Source organism: Lithobates pipiens, unplaced genomic scaffold (assembly GCF_037356315.1).
Source record: "Lithobates pipiens isolate NorthernLeopardFrog02 unplaced genomic scaffold, aLitPip1_a1.2 Scaffold_16, whole genome shotgun sequence".
Taxonomy (NCBI): domain Eukaryota; kingdom Metazoa; phylum Chordata; class Amphibia; order Anura; family Ranidae; genus Lithobates; species Lithobates pipiens.
Window position 1 is genome coordinate 281673333 of NW_027507748.1, and position 14697 is coordinate 281688029.

The window sequence follows — 14697 nt, forward strand, 5'->3', positions numbered from 1 at the left end:
ATGTAATGCAATGTTTCCAAAGGACTTTGTAGCTACTTCATATCATTACAACTTGCAACAATAGATCATAAATGCATACAGTATGCATCCACCTGTTGGGCAGATCGGAGCAAATGTTTTCACATGGTAATCTACTTATCCTCACCAGATTCCTAAGGTTTACCCAATTAGCAAATAGCATTTTCAAACATTTTAATCCATGGCAGCATATTTCTGTGATGACAGATTTGCTGTTGCTTATTTGGAGTATTAAAGTATAACTAAAGGCAAAACATTTGAGCGTTTGGAGTGGAAAGGCATTAGAACACCCTCTCTATTTGTCCTGGTTACTGTTATTGCCGAAAGTTGAAGAAAATCCCAAATTTTGGATTGTCACCAGAACAGGAATCGAGAGTAAATCTTCCAATAAGGGCACCGGCTCTGGTGACAACCAGGGATTCCCTCACTTTGGAGGGTTTTCTTCCCAATTCCCATCTTGGCTATGGGGCAAGAATTGAAGAGAAGTCTCCCCAATGGAATACAGATGGCCAAAAAAAATTGCAGGAATAATAACCTAAAGCCATGGGGGACACAGAAGTACACAAAATGAGGAGACTGATAGGTGTTCTAGCAAATCTGAATTGTTCTCGGAGAAGCCCAAAATGTAGTTTTGGGAGGTATTGCAAAACTATGGCAACTCTCATACAAAAACCTAAGAAGACAATTTAAGCTACTGGAGCGATGAAAAGCATCAGTTGCGTGGGGGAAGCAGATTGAGTATAATCGTTAAATCAAGTAAAACATTGTACTAGATGCAAAAATCTGCCATGTGTGTGAAAGAGTTAAAAGTCTGCACATATATCAGTAGGTTTTCACAGCTTCCTTTTGTGATGGGTTTACAAGATGTGTGACAGGAAAACAAAAGTTTAGCCGACAGGAAGCTTGGTTGAAAAAAAATTAAGATCTTGAAGTTGAGCTGCCGTAGCAGAGCAGGTGAGTTGACAAGTATTCAGTATTTCTATGTGTTTTGGCTCACAGATGTAAAATAAGTGTCTTGGTAATTGGTAGTCCAGGATTGGTAACAATGGCTCTTCCATTAATAGGTGTGTGTTTTGCATTTTAATGTCTTGCAGGCCCAGCTGAATGAAGACAAATTAAAGTGTAAGGTGGCAAATCTTGAAAATCAATTGTTTTTCTCTTGTCAGGTAAACTCCTTTAATTTAGTAATCTATTGCCTATCTATGTATACTACTGATATGTGATGTTCTGACTTCTGCATAAGCAAGATCAGTTTTCTAGAAGGCACTAGTTCTGAGCCCAGAGATTGAGGGACAGTGTTTACCCAGAATCTATGGAGCAGTTTAATTGTGGTAAACCTGTGGTAAAAGATGTGCACATATGTTTTCTTTCTTTGAGCTGTGACTGATTTCCTTTTACTGTTTTGCATTGATGCATCTTTGGTTTGTGCATATCTCATTTTACGCTGGCATTTTTTTAAAATTCTAACTAGATATACAGTGTATGCTTGTTTTTGATATTAAAACAATGCCATTTTTTTTTCTTTTTTTTTTATTATTATTATTCTTTATGGAAAAGCTGATTATTTTCTTTTGATTTGTGTAGTATAAAAAAAAAAAAACTGGCATTTTTGGGCACCCAGGAGGCACACGTGCAGCCTGCCAGCAGTCTGTCAAAATATTAGTCTGAAATACAGTTTGACACTGCAAGGTTCGAATCTTGAACCAGCTATGGCTGGCTTAACTGGAAAATATGGAGTACAGTTTCCCATTTACAATGAGTGCACAATATATGATGTAATTATGTATACTTTATGAAGATGAACTACATTTAAACATAATGTACCATTTTATTTTGCCTTCGCAGAACTTTCCAAAGACAGGGATAAAAAAGATTTTGATGGAGATGGAAGAAAACAAACAGCAGTATGAACAGAAGGCTAAAGAATCCCTTCAGAAATTAACAGATGACAAAATAGCAATGGGAAGACGTATTCAGAATACTCAGGTTTGTAACATTCATAATGGCTTGAAATATCTAAAACCTATATTTTTAAAATATGATAGAATAGGCAAAAAAAAAAAAGCCAGAACTGCATTCTGAGAAATCTCTAAATCTTATAGCAAGTAACAGGAAAGTAGAAATGTAAGCAATACCTTTCTTGTGGTTAACTAAATATATTTTGTTTTGTAATTTCACAAAAATGACTACATTTAAAAAGCAGTGGTATTTCTGCACCGCACAATTGTATAGAATAGCGGTGTGTTTTAAAAATGTGCCGTCAGTGGACTGTCTGTCAAAGTCAAATGATCAGCTTTCCTTCAGTCACAGTGCTCTCTCTGCTCCGTTATACAGAGAGAACTTCATAGGGCTCCACTGACTGCACTGCAGCTTATTGTTTTGGGATGGGTCTGCATTATGCATAGTGCAGCAATGCATACTTGATAGAGGATAGAGAGATAAGTAAGCTCCTTAGTTCTCTTCTTCATTCGTGGTCACAAGTAGCAATTTGTTAATTTTGTTTAGATTTTAGATGGGTACATCTTATGGGTCTCAGAGATGTCTGTTATAGCACTGAAAAACTGGCTTGATGGGGCAGAATGTGTAAAATGAAAAACAGCCGAACTTGACAAAGAACCGATAAACTTATGAAAGATTTGTGTCATAGCCCTACAAATTGAGTTTAACAGTTATTTATTACCTGGATACAGAAGGTGCCCTACACATCTCTTTATAAAACCTATATAGGGACAAATACAATTCCTTTGATAGAATTACTTCAATGATCCCAATTTGAGGGAGAAGATTATTCAAGGCAGTGAGTGGATTCATTGGCTATGACCATTGAACTATAGAGCGATTGTTTTTTTTTTTTTTTCCATAGAAATACATTTGCAATTTCAATTAAATACAAGCTCCTAAACATTATATACCCATTGTTCTATATACAACGCTGCAAATGCTGGTGTTCATTGCATCTGGTGATGCCCAACAACCTTAAAATGTTGGGATTCAGTAATTGCCCTGGTAATTTTAATGTACCAATATTTCTAAATGGAGAAACTTGCGCTGGAATCTGATAGTGCTTGGAAAGCTTTTCAAACTTAGGATAGATGTTTTCAGGATTCTGTGCAGGATGAACCAGAGTAGGAAGATTTAATGGGGGCTTGGGACGTTCATCAAAACTCAAATAAAAGGATGGGCTATATTTTGTAGCAATTGACAAATGATTGGCATGGATACAATGTAGAACTTTCTGATTCATTTAGTTTGTGTACTATAACATAGGAAAATAATACTGGAAGTATGTTATAGGCTCCCTAACTTGAGGGAGGAGAGGGAAACGGATCTCCTATCAAAAATTGGATTAGCAGCAAGGATGGGAAGTGTTGTTATAATGGGGGGATTTTAATTATCCAGACATAGACTTAGCAGAGGGAGCCACACATTCGCCAGTTCCTAAATGTCTTGCAGGACAATTTCATGATTCAGATGGTTAAGGCACCAACTACAAATAAAGCGTTACTGGATCTACGGATTACCAACAATACAGACCTGATCACGGATGTGGAAATACGGGGCAATTTAGGAAACAGCAGGTCAATTGGCTTCAATATAAATCCCACAAATAGGAAACATAAGGGGAATACAAAGACACAGAATTTCAAAAGAGCCAACTTCCCTAAACTACGAACCTTGCTAGGAGGCATAAATTGGGGGAAAAAAAATCTTAGGAACAAAGAACACAGAGGAGAGGTGGATTTGCTTTAACCACATGCTGCTTGGGCCATACACGAAAGATGGCTGCAGCATGGTCGGCTTATTCTGGGAAGGGCGTCCATGGGGCGTGCACCCGGGAATATCCGTGCTCTGGACCAGGCGCATCACGGATCATGGTAAATGGCCGCTTTCAGAAGCCATTTACCACGTGAGCACTCCGTCAAATGACGGAGCGATCAATTGCAAACAAATCGGCGTCACGTCCGGTTTCTCTTTCCCCTCTCTGTACAGACCGTACAGAGAGGGGAGAGATCAAGTGCTGTGGGCTGGATGTGTACTGCCCACATCGCTGTTCTGTGCACATTCCAGCACTCATCCATCCATCCTGGGCAATACTCATCCATTCATCCTAGGCAATACTCATCCATCCATGCTCCGCTATCCATACTCATCCATGCTCAGCATTACTCATCCATCCATCCATATTCAGCAATGCTCAGCCATCCATACTCATCTATGCTCAGCAATACTCATCCATTCATACACGGTAATACTCATCAATCCATCCATACATACTCATCCATGCTCAGCGATACTCATCCATCCATCCATACTCAGCAATACTCATCCATCCATACTCGGCAATACTCATCCATCCATACTCGGCAATACTCATCCATCCCTACTCGGCAATACTCATCCATCCATCCTCGGCAATATCCATCCATCCTCAGCAATACTCATCCATCCATCCATACTCGGCAATACTCATCCATCCCATCCATACTCGGCAATACTCATCCATCCCATCCATACTCGGCCATACTCATCCATCTCATTCATACTCAGCCATATCCAGCCATCCACATTCATGGCTCAACCATGCCACTACAGTGCCTCAAAGTGTAATAGTTAGTCAAATTTAGATTTGACATTTATGCCCCTAGAACGCTTGATGGCGCTCCCTGCATGTTGGGCCTCTATATGTGGACAGGCTGTATAAAAGTTTCACACATGTGGTATCACCATTCTCAGGAGTAGCAGACAATGTTTTGGGATTTGTAATTTTTGCCATGTACATGCTATGTGTTAAAAATATTGTAAAAATTGACAACTTTGTGTAAAAAAAAAAAATGCGTTTTCATGCTCTTTCCACGTTTTCCAGAAACTTGTAGAAACAAGGACATGTTCAAAAGACTCGATATGCCACATAGATTATACATTGGGGTGTTTTATTTCCATATTTGGGTAATTTTTTGGGCGTTTTTATTGTCCTGGTGCTTCAGGGCCTTCAAAATTACAAGAGGTAGTAAAGAAATTAGATGTGTAATTTTATGCTCCAAGAACCGCTGACGGTGCTCCCTGCATGTTGGGCCTCTGTATGTGATCACGGTGTGTAAAAGTCTCACACATGCAGTATCGCCATACTCAGTAGTAGTAGAATGTGTTTTGGGGTGTAATTTGTGCTATGCATATGCTGTATGCGAGAAATAACCTGCTAATATAACAATTTTGTGAAAAAATAAAAAGGGAAAAAAAAATCTTGATTTTGCAAAGAATTGTGGGGAAAAAAATGCAACTTCAAAAAACTCACCATGCCTCTTTCTAAATACCTTTGAATGTCTACTTTCCAAAAAGGGGTCATTTGGGGGGTATTTGTACTGTCTTGGCTTGTTAGGGTCTCAAGAAATGAGCTAGGCCATCAGTTCATCAGGTGTGATCAATTTTCAGTGATTGGTACCACAGTTTGTAGACTCTAACTTTCACAAAGACCAAATAATATACACCAATTTGGATTATTTTTACCAAAGATATGTATCAGTAAAAAAGTTGGCCAAAATTTATGAAGAAAAATTACTAATGTACAAAATTTTATAACCGAAACAAAGAAAAATGTATTAATTTTTTTACAGAATTTTCAGTCTTTTTTTTTTCATTTATATCGCAAAAAATTAAAAACCCAGCGGCGATTAAATGCCACCAAAAGAAAGCTCTATTTGTGTGAAAAAAAATGACAAAAATTTCATATGGGTACAGTGTTGCATGACTGAGTAATTGTCATTCAAAATGTGAGAGTACCGAGAGCTGAAAATCGGTCTGGTTAGGAAGGGGGTTTAAGTGCCCAGTGGTTAACAGCATATGAAAGTCACGAAAGACGCATAGCAGAGGTAAGCAAAAAAAAATCCCAAGAATTTCTTTAAGTATGTAAACAGTAAAAAAGAAAGGACTGACCATATTGGCCCCATAAAGAATGAGGAAGGACATCTGGTTACAAAGGATGGGGAGATGGCAGGTATTGAATTTATTCTTCTCTTCAGTCTTCACGAGGGAATCGGGGGGCTTCAGTAACCAAAACTGCAGTATTTATCCTCATGACACATCACAGGTAGCACCTCCGTGGTTGACAGAGGACAGAATTAAAATTAGACTTGGGAAACTTAACATTAATAAATCACCTGGACCAGATGACTTGCACCCGTGAGTACTTAGGGAACTCAGTCAAGTAATTGCCAGACCACTAATTTTTTCTGACTGTCTACTGACTGGAATGGTATCAGCTGATTGGAGAAAAGCCAATGTAGCGCCAGTATTTAAAAAGGCCCGAGATACATCCCTGGGAATTACAGACCAGTTAGCCTAACATCAATAGTATGTAAACTCTTGGAGGGGATGATAAGGGACTATATACAAGATTTTAGTAATGAGAACGGTATCATTAGCAGTAATCAGCATGGATTCATGAAGAATTGCTCTTGCCAAACCAATCTATTAACCTTCTATGAGGAGGTGAGTTGCCATCTAGATCAGGGATCCTCAAACTACGGCCCTCCAGCTGTTGCAAAACTACACATCCCATGAGGCATTGTAAAACTCTGACATTCACAGACTGGACTAGGCATGATGGGAATTGTAGTTCCTCAACAACTGGAGGGCCATAGTTTGAAGACCCATGATCTAGATAAAGGAAGGCCCGTAGATGTGGTGTATCTGGATTTTGCAAAAGCATTTGACACAGTCCCCCATAAACGTTTACTGTACAAAATAAGTTCTGTTGACGTGGACCATAGTAAACGGTTCAATCTTTGTATTTGCGGACGATACTAAGCTAAGCAGGGAAATAACTTCTCTGCAGGATGTGGAAACCTTGCAAAAAGATCTGAACAAATTAATGGGGTGGGTAACTACATGGCAAATTAAGTTTAATGTAGAAAAATGTAAACTAATGCATTTGGGTGACAAAAATATGAATGCAATCTATACACTGGGGAGAGAAGCTCTGGGGGAATATAGGATGGAAAAGGACCAGGGGTCCTAGTAGATGATAGGCTCAACAATGGCATGCAATGCCGAGCTGCTGCTAACAAAGCAAACAGAATATTCACATGCATTAAAAAAGGGATCAACTCCACAGATAAAACTCTACCAGACTTTGGGCAGGCTGCACCTTGAGTATGCTGTCCAGTTCTGGGCACCAGTCCTCAGGAAGGATGTACTGGAAATGGAGTGAGTACAAAGAAGGGCAACAAAGCTAATAAAGGGTCTGGAGGATATTGGCTATGAGGAAAGGTTGCGAGCACTGAACTTATTCTCTCTGGAGAAGAGATGCTTGAGAGGGGATATGATTCAATTTATAAATAATGTACTGGTGACCCCACAATAGGGATAAAACTTTTTCGCAGGAGGGAGTTTAACAAGACACGTGTTCACTCATTAAAATTAGAAGAAAAGAGGTTTAACCTTAAACTACGTAGGGGGTTCTTTACTGTAAGAGCGACAAGGATGTGGAATTCCCTTCCACAGGCGGTGGTCTCAGTGGGGAGCATCGATAGTTTAAAAAAACTATTAGATAAGCACCCGAACGAGCGCAACATACAGGGATATACAATGTAATAACTGACATATAATCACACACACATACTAGTCCATCAAGTCCAACCTATGTGTCCACACATAGGTTGGACTTGTGTCTTTTTTTTCAGCCTCACCTACTATGTAACCTCTCCTGTTCTTTTAATGGGAAAACTCCAAATGCAAAAATATTGTGCCCTCCTAAAATGTTGTGCAAGTTTATTTTTACATGGTTTTATTGGACTTCAGCTTGTTGTAAGCTGACTGCAGTGACTGAATAAATGACCATGGTCATGCTACCTGTATTTGTTATAGTTACTGACTGAATGGAGATTATCTTTCAGATGTCCTTAGCAGTATCAACAGATGAGTGTGAACTGTGGAAAGAAGAATACGAAAAATTAAAAGCAGACTGGATTGAACTTAGCAGCAAACACTGTGAACTGAAGAACGACATGAATGTTCTGCAGAGTAAGCTTAAGGTATATCCCAAAACAATCTTGTGTGCTACAAAAAAGTCTTTGGTGATTATAAAACATGGAGGCGTGCTCTGTCTTCATAAATAAATATCTGTGTGCATATTTCTACATATATGCATATGAACATTGTTTTCTTTACTCTATGTATGGATCTATCCAGTACCACTTTAGGCTTCATTCACACTTGCATATGACTTTGGCTTTGACCAGTGATAATGATGGACAACTGTTGCACACAAGTTGTATTGTATAACATTTAGGTACGGCTTTCATGCAACGTCTGAGGGTTAACATTTAATGTCTATGGCCCTCAAGTTGCATGAAAGCCAGGCCAAAGTAGTTAATGAACTACTCTGAAGTTGCTGAAACTTTAAGTTGTGCATATATAAATGGGTTTTATTGGAAAACATGGGGAACGACTTGTCATGCAACTTTGACATCCACATGTGTAAATGGAGCCATAAGGCCAGTCATAGATGGTTTGCATTTCAGCAGAAACTGGCTGAGATTCCAATTGTGTATGGGCAGGCTGAATGTACCAAGTTGAATAAGAAGGGGGTAGGAGGCGCCAACTCTAGTAGTTCTGTCACATAATTACTTGTTAGTTTTTGACTTACTGGTTTGCAGGTTCATAAGATGGCGATGCCCATCAAGGGTTAAAATATCCAGGGGAGTGCTGGTGCTCGTGGTGCAGGCTCCGCTGGCAATCCTTTTTGCTGTAGAGATGTTAGTCCTGGTTATTAGCAGCTATTCCGCGTTGTTCATGGTGTGGGAAGCTCCACGCTAACCACCCTGGAAAGCGGAAGTGACGTCAGCAGTGCTTGGCGGACATCCAGTCACCAAGTGAAGAACATACAGGCTATGTGCTTGGGGCTCACAGCTCTTTCTACTGGCCAGTAAAGCAGTGATTTAGGCATCCAAAAAGCCACCTGATCAACCTAGATAAGTGTCCCCTCATCTGACCTATCACATTGCATCCAACCCTATTTACCAGTGCACAGGATTAATTGCCATGTTTTCAGATTAAGCATGACAAGCAGGGAACACAACTGCGAAACATGATGAACATAATGTTGCTGTGAATCCACTAACCATAAAAAGGCAGATATTATTGTCAAAGAACAGGATAGGAAGTGTAAAAGTGCTAGTTACATAAGAAAGGCTTCTATAGGCTTATGAACACTTGAACAGAGGCCCATACAGTATGAAAAGCTATTTATTTATGTGTCCAGAGCAACATAGAACTGCATGTAGGCAGTCTGTGTTTAGTCAGTGGAGAGGCATCGGCCATACAGACTCGCTTAGATAACTGAATTTACCAGGCATGCAGGGATGGCCGCATGGCCCTGAACACATACACTGTGCAACAGTCCCTGCATACCTGTCAAATTGTTAGATTGTGCAGGTGAGTCTGTACAGCTGCTACGTCTCCATTGACTAACAAAGTAGTTCCATGGCTTTATGGAGACATAAATGGTTCTTCGCAATGTTTGGGCCTCTATGCCTATGTGAATGAGCCCAAAAATATTGATCTTTTATTTTTATTAGTATTTATTAGTTTGAATTGCCAGGATAGAGATGTATGGCCCCTTACACACATGCGGACCATTCAGATCCGCCTGTCAGTTTTTTCAGCGGATCTGAACAGTCACTCCATACAGCTCTATGGAGCGGCAACATGTCCGCTGACATCCATTCTGCCCCAATCCGATCTGCACAAAATCCAGACGGATGCAAACCCTATTTTGTATCTGTCTGGTGGATCGGATAAAAACGGACAAGCGGTCCGTAATCATCCAATTTCCCCCCCATAGGGGAGAGCGGACTCTGACAGGTCCATCCCTGCACAGAGTCATCTGCGGGGATCAACAGAGCGATCCCCGCTGAGCAAGCGGATGGCTAAATACGGACAGTCCTGTGTGAAAGGGGCCTTAAAGAGATTGTAAAGTCTCGTTTTCTTTTTTTAAATAGCAAGCCAGTAGCTCTCTATGGGGGCACCCAAGCTGAGTCAGAGCACGTGTATCCATTCAGACACGGAGCCACAACCTGGCCCTGCCCCCTCTCTCCCCTCATTGGCTGACTGATTTTGATTGACAACCATGGGAGCTAATGGCGCTGCTGCTGTGTGTCTCAGCCAATCAGGAGGAGTGTCCCGAAGGCTTAGACACTTGTGGGCATCGCTGGAGAGAGATGGGGCTCAGGTAAGTAATTAGGGGGTGCTGAGGAGGCTGCTTCACGCAAGGTTTTTTATCTTAATGCATAGAATGCATTAAGATAAAAAACCTTCTGCCTTTAAAACTCCTTGTGAATGCATACGTCGGTCCCACAAACGCGCGAATATCGCACACATGTAAGGTATCACCGTGATCGTCGGATCATGATAAGTAATTCTAGCACAAGACCTCCCATGTAAATCTACTTGTAAAGGCTTTTAATGCGTCGTTTATGGCTAGTAAAATTTATGTTACTTTTCACTGTTGCACAGGTGTGCGCAATTTTAAAGTGTGACATGTTTGGTATCTATTTACAGAGCATAACATCTTTTATATTTTACCAAGAAATTGGGTTATGTATTTTTTTATTTTTTTGCATTAAAATTCTAAAAAGTTAACTTTTTCCAAATTGCATTTGAAAAACCGTTGCACAAATACCGTATACACAAACGCAAATACTGTATAAACAAAAAGCAATTAAAAACCCACTAATTTATTCTCTAGGGCCCCTTCTTTAAAAAAAAAAATATATAATGTTTAAGGGTTCTAGGAACTTTTCTAGCAAAAAATATTGATTGTAAACAAAAAGTGTCAGAAAAGGCCTAGTCTGAAAGTGGAGAACACAAATTGCCAACACAAACCTCCTGCAAGGTGAATTCATTGTGGGTTTTGGTTTCCTCTTCCACCACAGACAGTCCATGAATGAGCAAAGATCTTCCTTGAGGTACAAGATGACAGCTGAGATCTGTCATCTTGGGCATTGCTGTATCATCTTCAACAGTCAGACTATCTGTAGTGCCTACTCCCTTGTCTGGTCAGTAGAAAAGTATGTCATTGTAGATAGAGAGATGGAGCCTTGTGAGGATTCGGATGTCTCAATATTCTGCATTCTAAACAGCTCTGGTAAGTTGTACCACATTTATTAGTGTAGGGTCTTGCTGGAAGGCAGAAATTGTCCAATATTCCCCATGATTGCAGTTTGACCCCCCACATGCTATGTCAGAGCCTCACCACTAAGCGGATATCTTTTCTGCACTCTAAGCCACGTTAACAGCTTTATGTGTATTTATTGATTATAGAATATAGGTTAGGGGTAGGGGGAACATGCACTCCCCAGAATATATAAAACAAAAAACACGTAATGTGCCAGAGGTGAGCCTGTTTACCTACCCTCAAATAATACAGTGACATCCAAACACCTGAAGATGTATTTATTTAATCTATAGCTCAAAACTACTGTAGCAGTTGTATTTCACACCATAGTGCTTTATCATAAAGTCTTACAAGTAGTTTAAAAGTAAACCATACATTCATTTTAAGCCAGCCATAGACGGTGTGATTTTTTCTTTCCTGCAACTACGGGTTACAGGGAAGAAACTCACTCAATTGCCCCCTCAACAAAGTCCGTATTGGTGGGGCAATCCCTCTAAGGAGCTATTGTGTTCTCCCGGTGGGGGGAGCTGTCCCAGCCAGGAAAACACACAGTAAATATTGTTAGCAGCTATAGCAGCCACTGGCAACAATTATGCTGAAAATGCTGAACTGGCTGAGCTTCAAACCGTGTGGCCAAAAAAAATCTGAATGACCAAGAGCCACTATAGTTTGTCTTTAAATATTTGATACCAAAAAAATTTTGGGAGCACTCCATTCCCTTGTGTTAAGACTATTATTCTGTACTTTCTCATGTAGTGGCTTCATCATTCCAAATATAAAAATTACCTTATTAGCAAGCCAGATATGTCCATTCGTTGTTTTCATTTTTTTTTTTAAGCGAATGGTTGAAAGATGGCATCATAGAGGTCTATGGGGATTCACTAAGCAGGCATAGACAGGGGAAAGAGAGTGGCTCTTCTTATCTCTACCCATACAAGTTAGAAGCCTGGAGAAACCTTATCACTACCAAATCCTAATGGCCTAAAGCCATACCACATTGACAGCAATGTCAGATACAGCATATTAGGTCTTAATAGGAGTTCAATATCTTAAGGACAGCATTGGTTGTGTTGTTACAATATGGCAGTTACTTTATTTAGATGGAACAGTATTTTGGAATATTGTATCAATACAAATACAGAGCATTCATTCTAACTTTAATTTAATTTAAATTATTAATTTGTATGCAAACTCATGTTCTTGATGCTAAATACAGGGCTTTTTTTCAGCAGGAACTAGGGGGAACTCCGTTCCACCACCTCTGGCTCAGGTCTTCTGCTCTCTACTCACCACTATCACTTGGTAACACTGAAGTCCAGCTTCTGCGTTTACAAGTGGTATCTTATCTCAGGTGCCCAGGGTTCAGTGCAGTCATGGGCAGGAGAGGTTGTGTGGTAGGCTGCACCTTCTGTGGTCTCCATTTTTTCCGTGGTGACCAGTTGTTGATGCACCTACTGCATGATCTCCCTTGCAAGTGACTGTAGTATAGCATAGTATGCAGGGAGGTACTACAGCCGGATAGGTGTTTCAGCTTAATATTGCAACCAAGGTAAGACATATGACAGATGGTAGAGCTTTTAGGCCCCTTTCACACTGGGGCGGTACGGGCGTCGACACTCTACCGTCGTTTTAGCGGGGCTATTTGGCCGCTAGCGGGCGGTTTTAACCTCTGTGTTAAAGCGGCCTTAAAGAGGGGGGAGAAAATGAGGGCAGTGGAGGGAGGGGGTTGTATGCAGAGGGAAGAGCTACTATTTAATGCCATTTGGCAGGTATGTGTGTGTGGCGGGCATGGTTGAGTTCCTGCACCTATTCTCTGAGAAAAAAAAGCCCTGACTAAATGTATGTACTGAGAAGAATGCTTTGGTTGCCTATCCAGTTGATCCACATAGACTTCTATAGGGCTGTCTCTTTATACTTAGAAGTGTATGCAAAGTGACTTAGCAACTGCAGCCATTAAAAGGAAATGCTCAGCCAAAGTTTGTGCAGGTTGGGGCCCTCTGACCAATGTAAACAAAAATCTAGAGTACAAGAGGGATAGTTAATCTTTGTGTGAATGTACAGTAATCTTTTTACCTACACGGCAGAAATGTAAATCAAACTTTATGTTGTGATAATTATATCTAATTTCAGTGGGTTACAAAGCAAGATGTACAACTTCAGCAGCTACAAAATCACCTACTAACTCTGCAGCAAGAGAGGAGTGAACTTCAGGCCTGTAATGAGCAGTTGCAGGAGGACTGTGAGATCCAGAAGGAGCAACTGAGTTCTTTACAAGGTGATTATAAATGTGAAAAAGTCACTTTTAAACGTCCAGTACCATGTACTTTACCACGACGCACTGTGACACTTGAATGACATCTGCATACAGTAAACGATTAGGCCGCTTTTACATCTAAGCAGTTCTAAGACTGCAGTATAATCTACTGAAGTCATTGCAGAAAGCATAGATACTGTATGTCATGCAGACCAATCAAACCCATTCATATACTGTAACTGCACAGTGTAGTGCGTTTTGGGGACTATAACGAATGGTAGGGCAAAAAAAACACGCATGAAATCCTTCATACTGCGTTTTAATGCAGTGTACCATATGACCAGCAAGCCAATTTTTAAATGGATTTGTTACGGAGAACAGACAAAACACAGTTCATTTTAAGTCATAAATACAAGAACTGCATGCATTTTTCCAGGCAAAGTATGAATCTAATCTTATAGTAAACCTTTGCTTTGTCCAAGCAAGGGGCTCACTTAAAGCAGACCCTCTACCCCTTTTAATAAATCGGACTACTACAATGGAACATATACTGTATATTAACCACTTCACCCCCTGGAAGGTTTACCCCCCATGACGAGGACGTTTTTGCGATACGGCACTGTATTACTTTAACTGACAATTGCGCGGTCGTGCAAAGTTGTACCCAAATAACATTTATGTTCTTTTTCCCCACAAATAGAGCTTTGGTGGTATTTGATCATCTCTGTGGTTTTTATTTTCTGTGTTGGAATAAAAAAAAAAACAGTTTTTTGTTTTTTTACAAAATTGTCAATTTCTTACATTCTGCTATAAACCATATCCAATAAAAAAAATGTAAAAAAAATCTGTCTTCATCAATTTAGGCCAACATGAAATTGCTACATATTTTTGGTAAAAAAAATCCCAATAAGTGTATATTGATTGGTTTGTGCAAAAGTTATATCGCCTACAAACTATGAAATTGATTTTTTTATTAATAATGGAAGCCATCAGCAACTTATAGCGGGACTGCGACATTGCGACAGACAAATTGAACACTAAGTGAACCTTTTTGGGGACCAGTGGCACCAATACAGTGATCAGTGTACTTATGACACAGGCAGGAAAGGGGTTAACAGGGGTAACATCAGGGGCGATCAAAGGGTTAAATGCGGAGTGCTTCCTATCTGTGTAGGGGGTGCTTAACCTGTGGAAAGGCAGAGACCTGTGCTTCTGCTTAGCAGAAACACAAGATCACTGCCTTTCCTTGTCA

The 14697-nt window shown here is 40.1% G+C and overlaps 1 protein-coding gene across 5 annotated transcripts in view; it reads left to right on the forward strand.

Moving 5' to 3' along the window:
* Positions 1-14697, forward strand: part of TRAF3IP3 (TRAF3 interacting protein 3) — a 143833-nt gene that overhangs the window by 116950 nt on the left and 12186 nt on the right. For all 5 annotated transcript variants that reach the window (XM_077481513.1, XM_077481512.1, XM_077481515.1 and 2 more), the window contains exons 8-11: positions 1113-1184; positions 1864-2004; positions 7911-8048; positions 13322-13466. In XM_077481513.1, coding sequence (XP_077337639.1) covers positions 1113-1184; positions 1864-2004; positions 7911-8048; positions 13322-13466 — 496 coding nt within the window. The remainder of the gene's footprint in view (positions 1-1112; positions 1185-1863; positions 2005-7910; positions 8049-13321; positions 13467-14697) is intronic.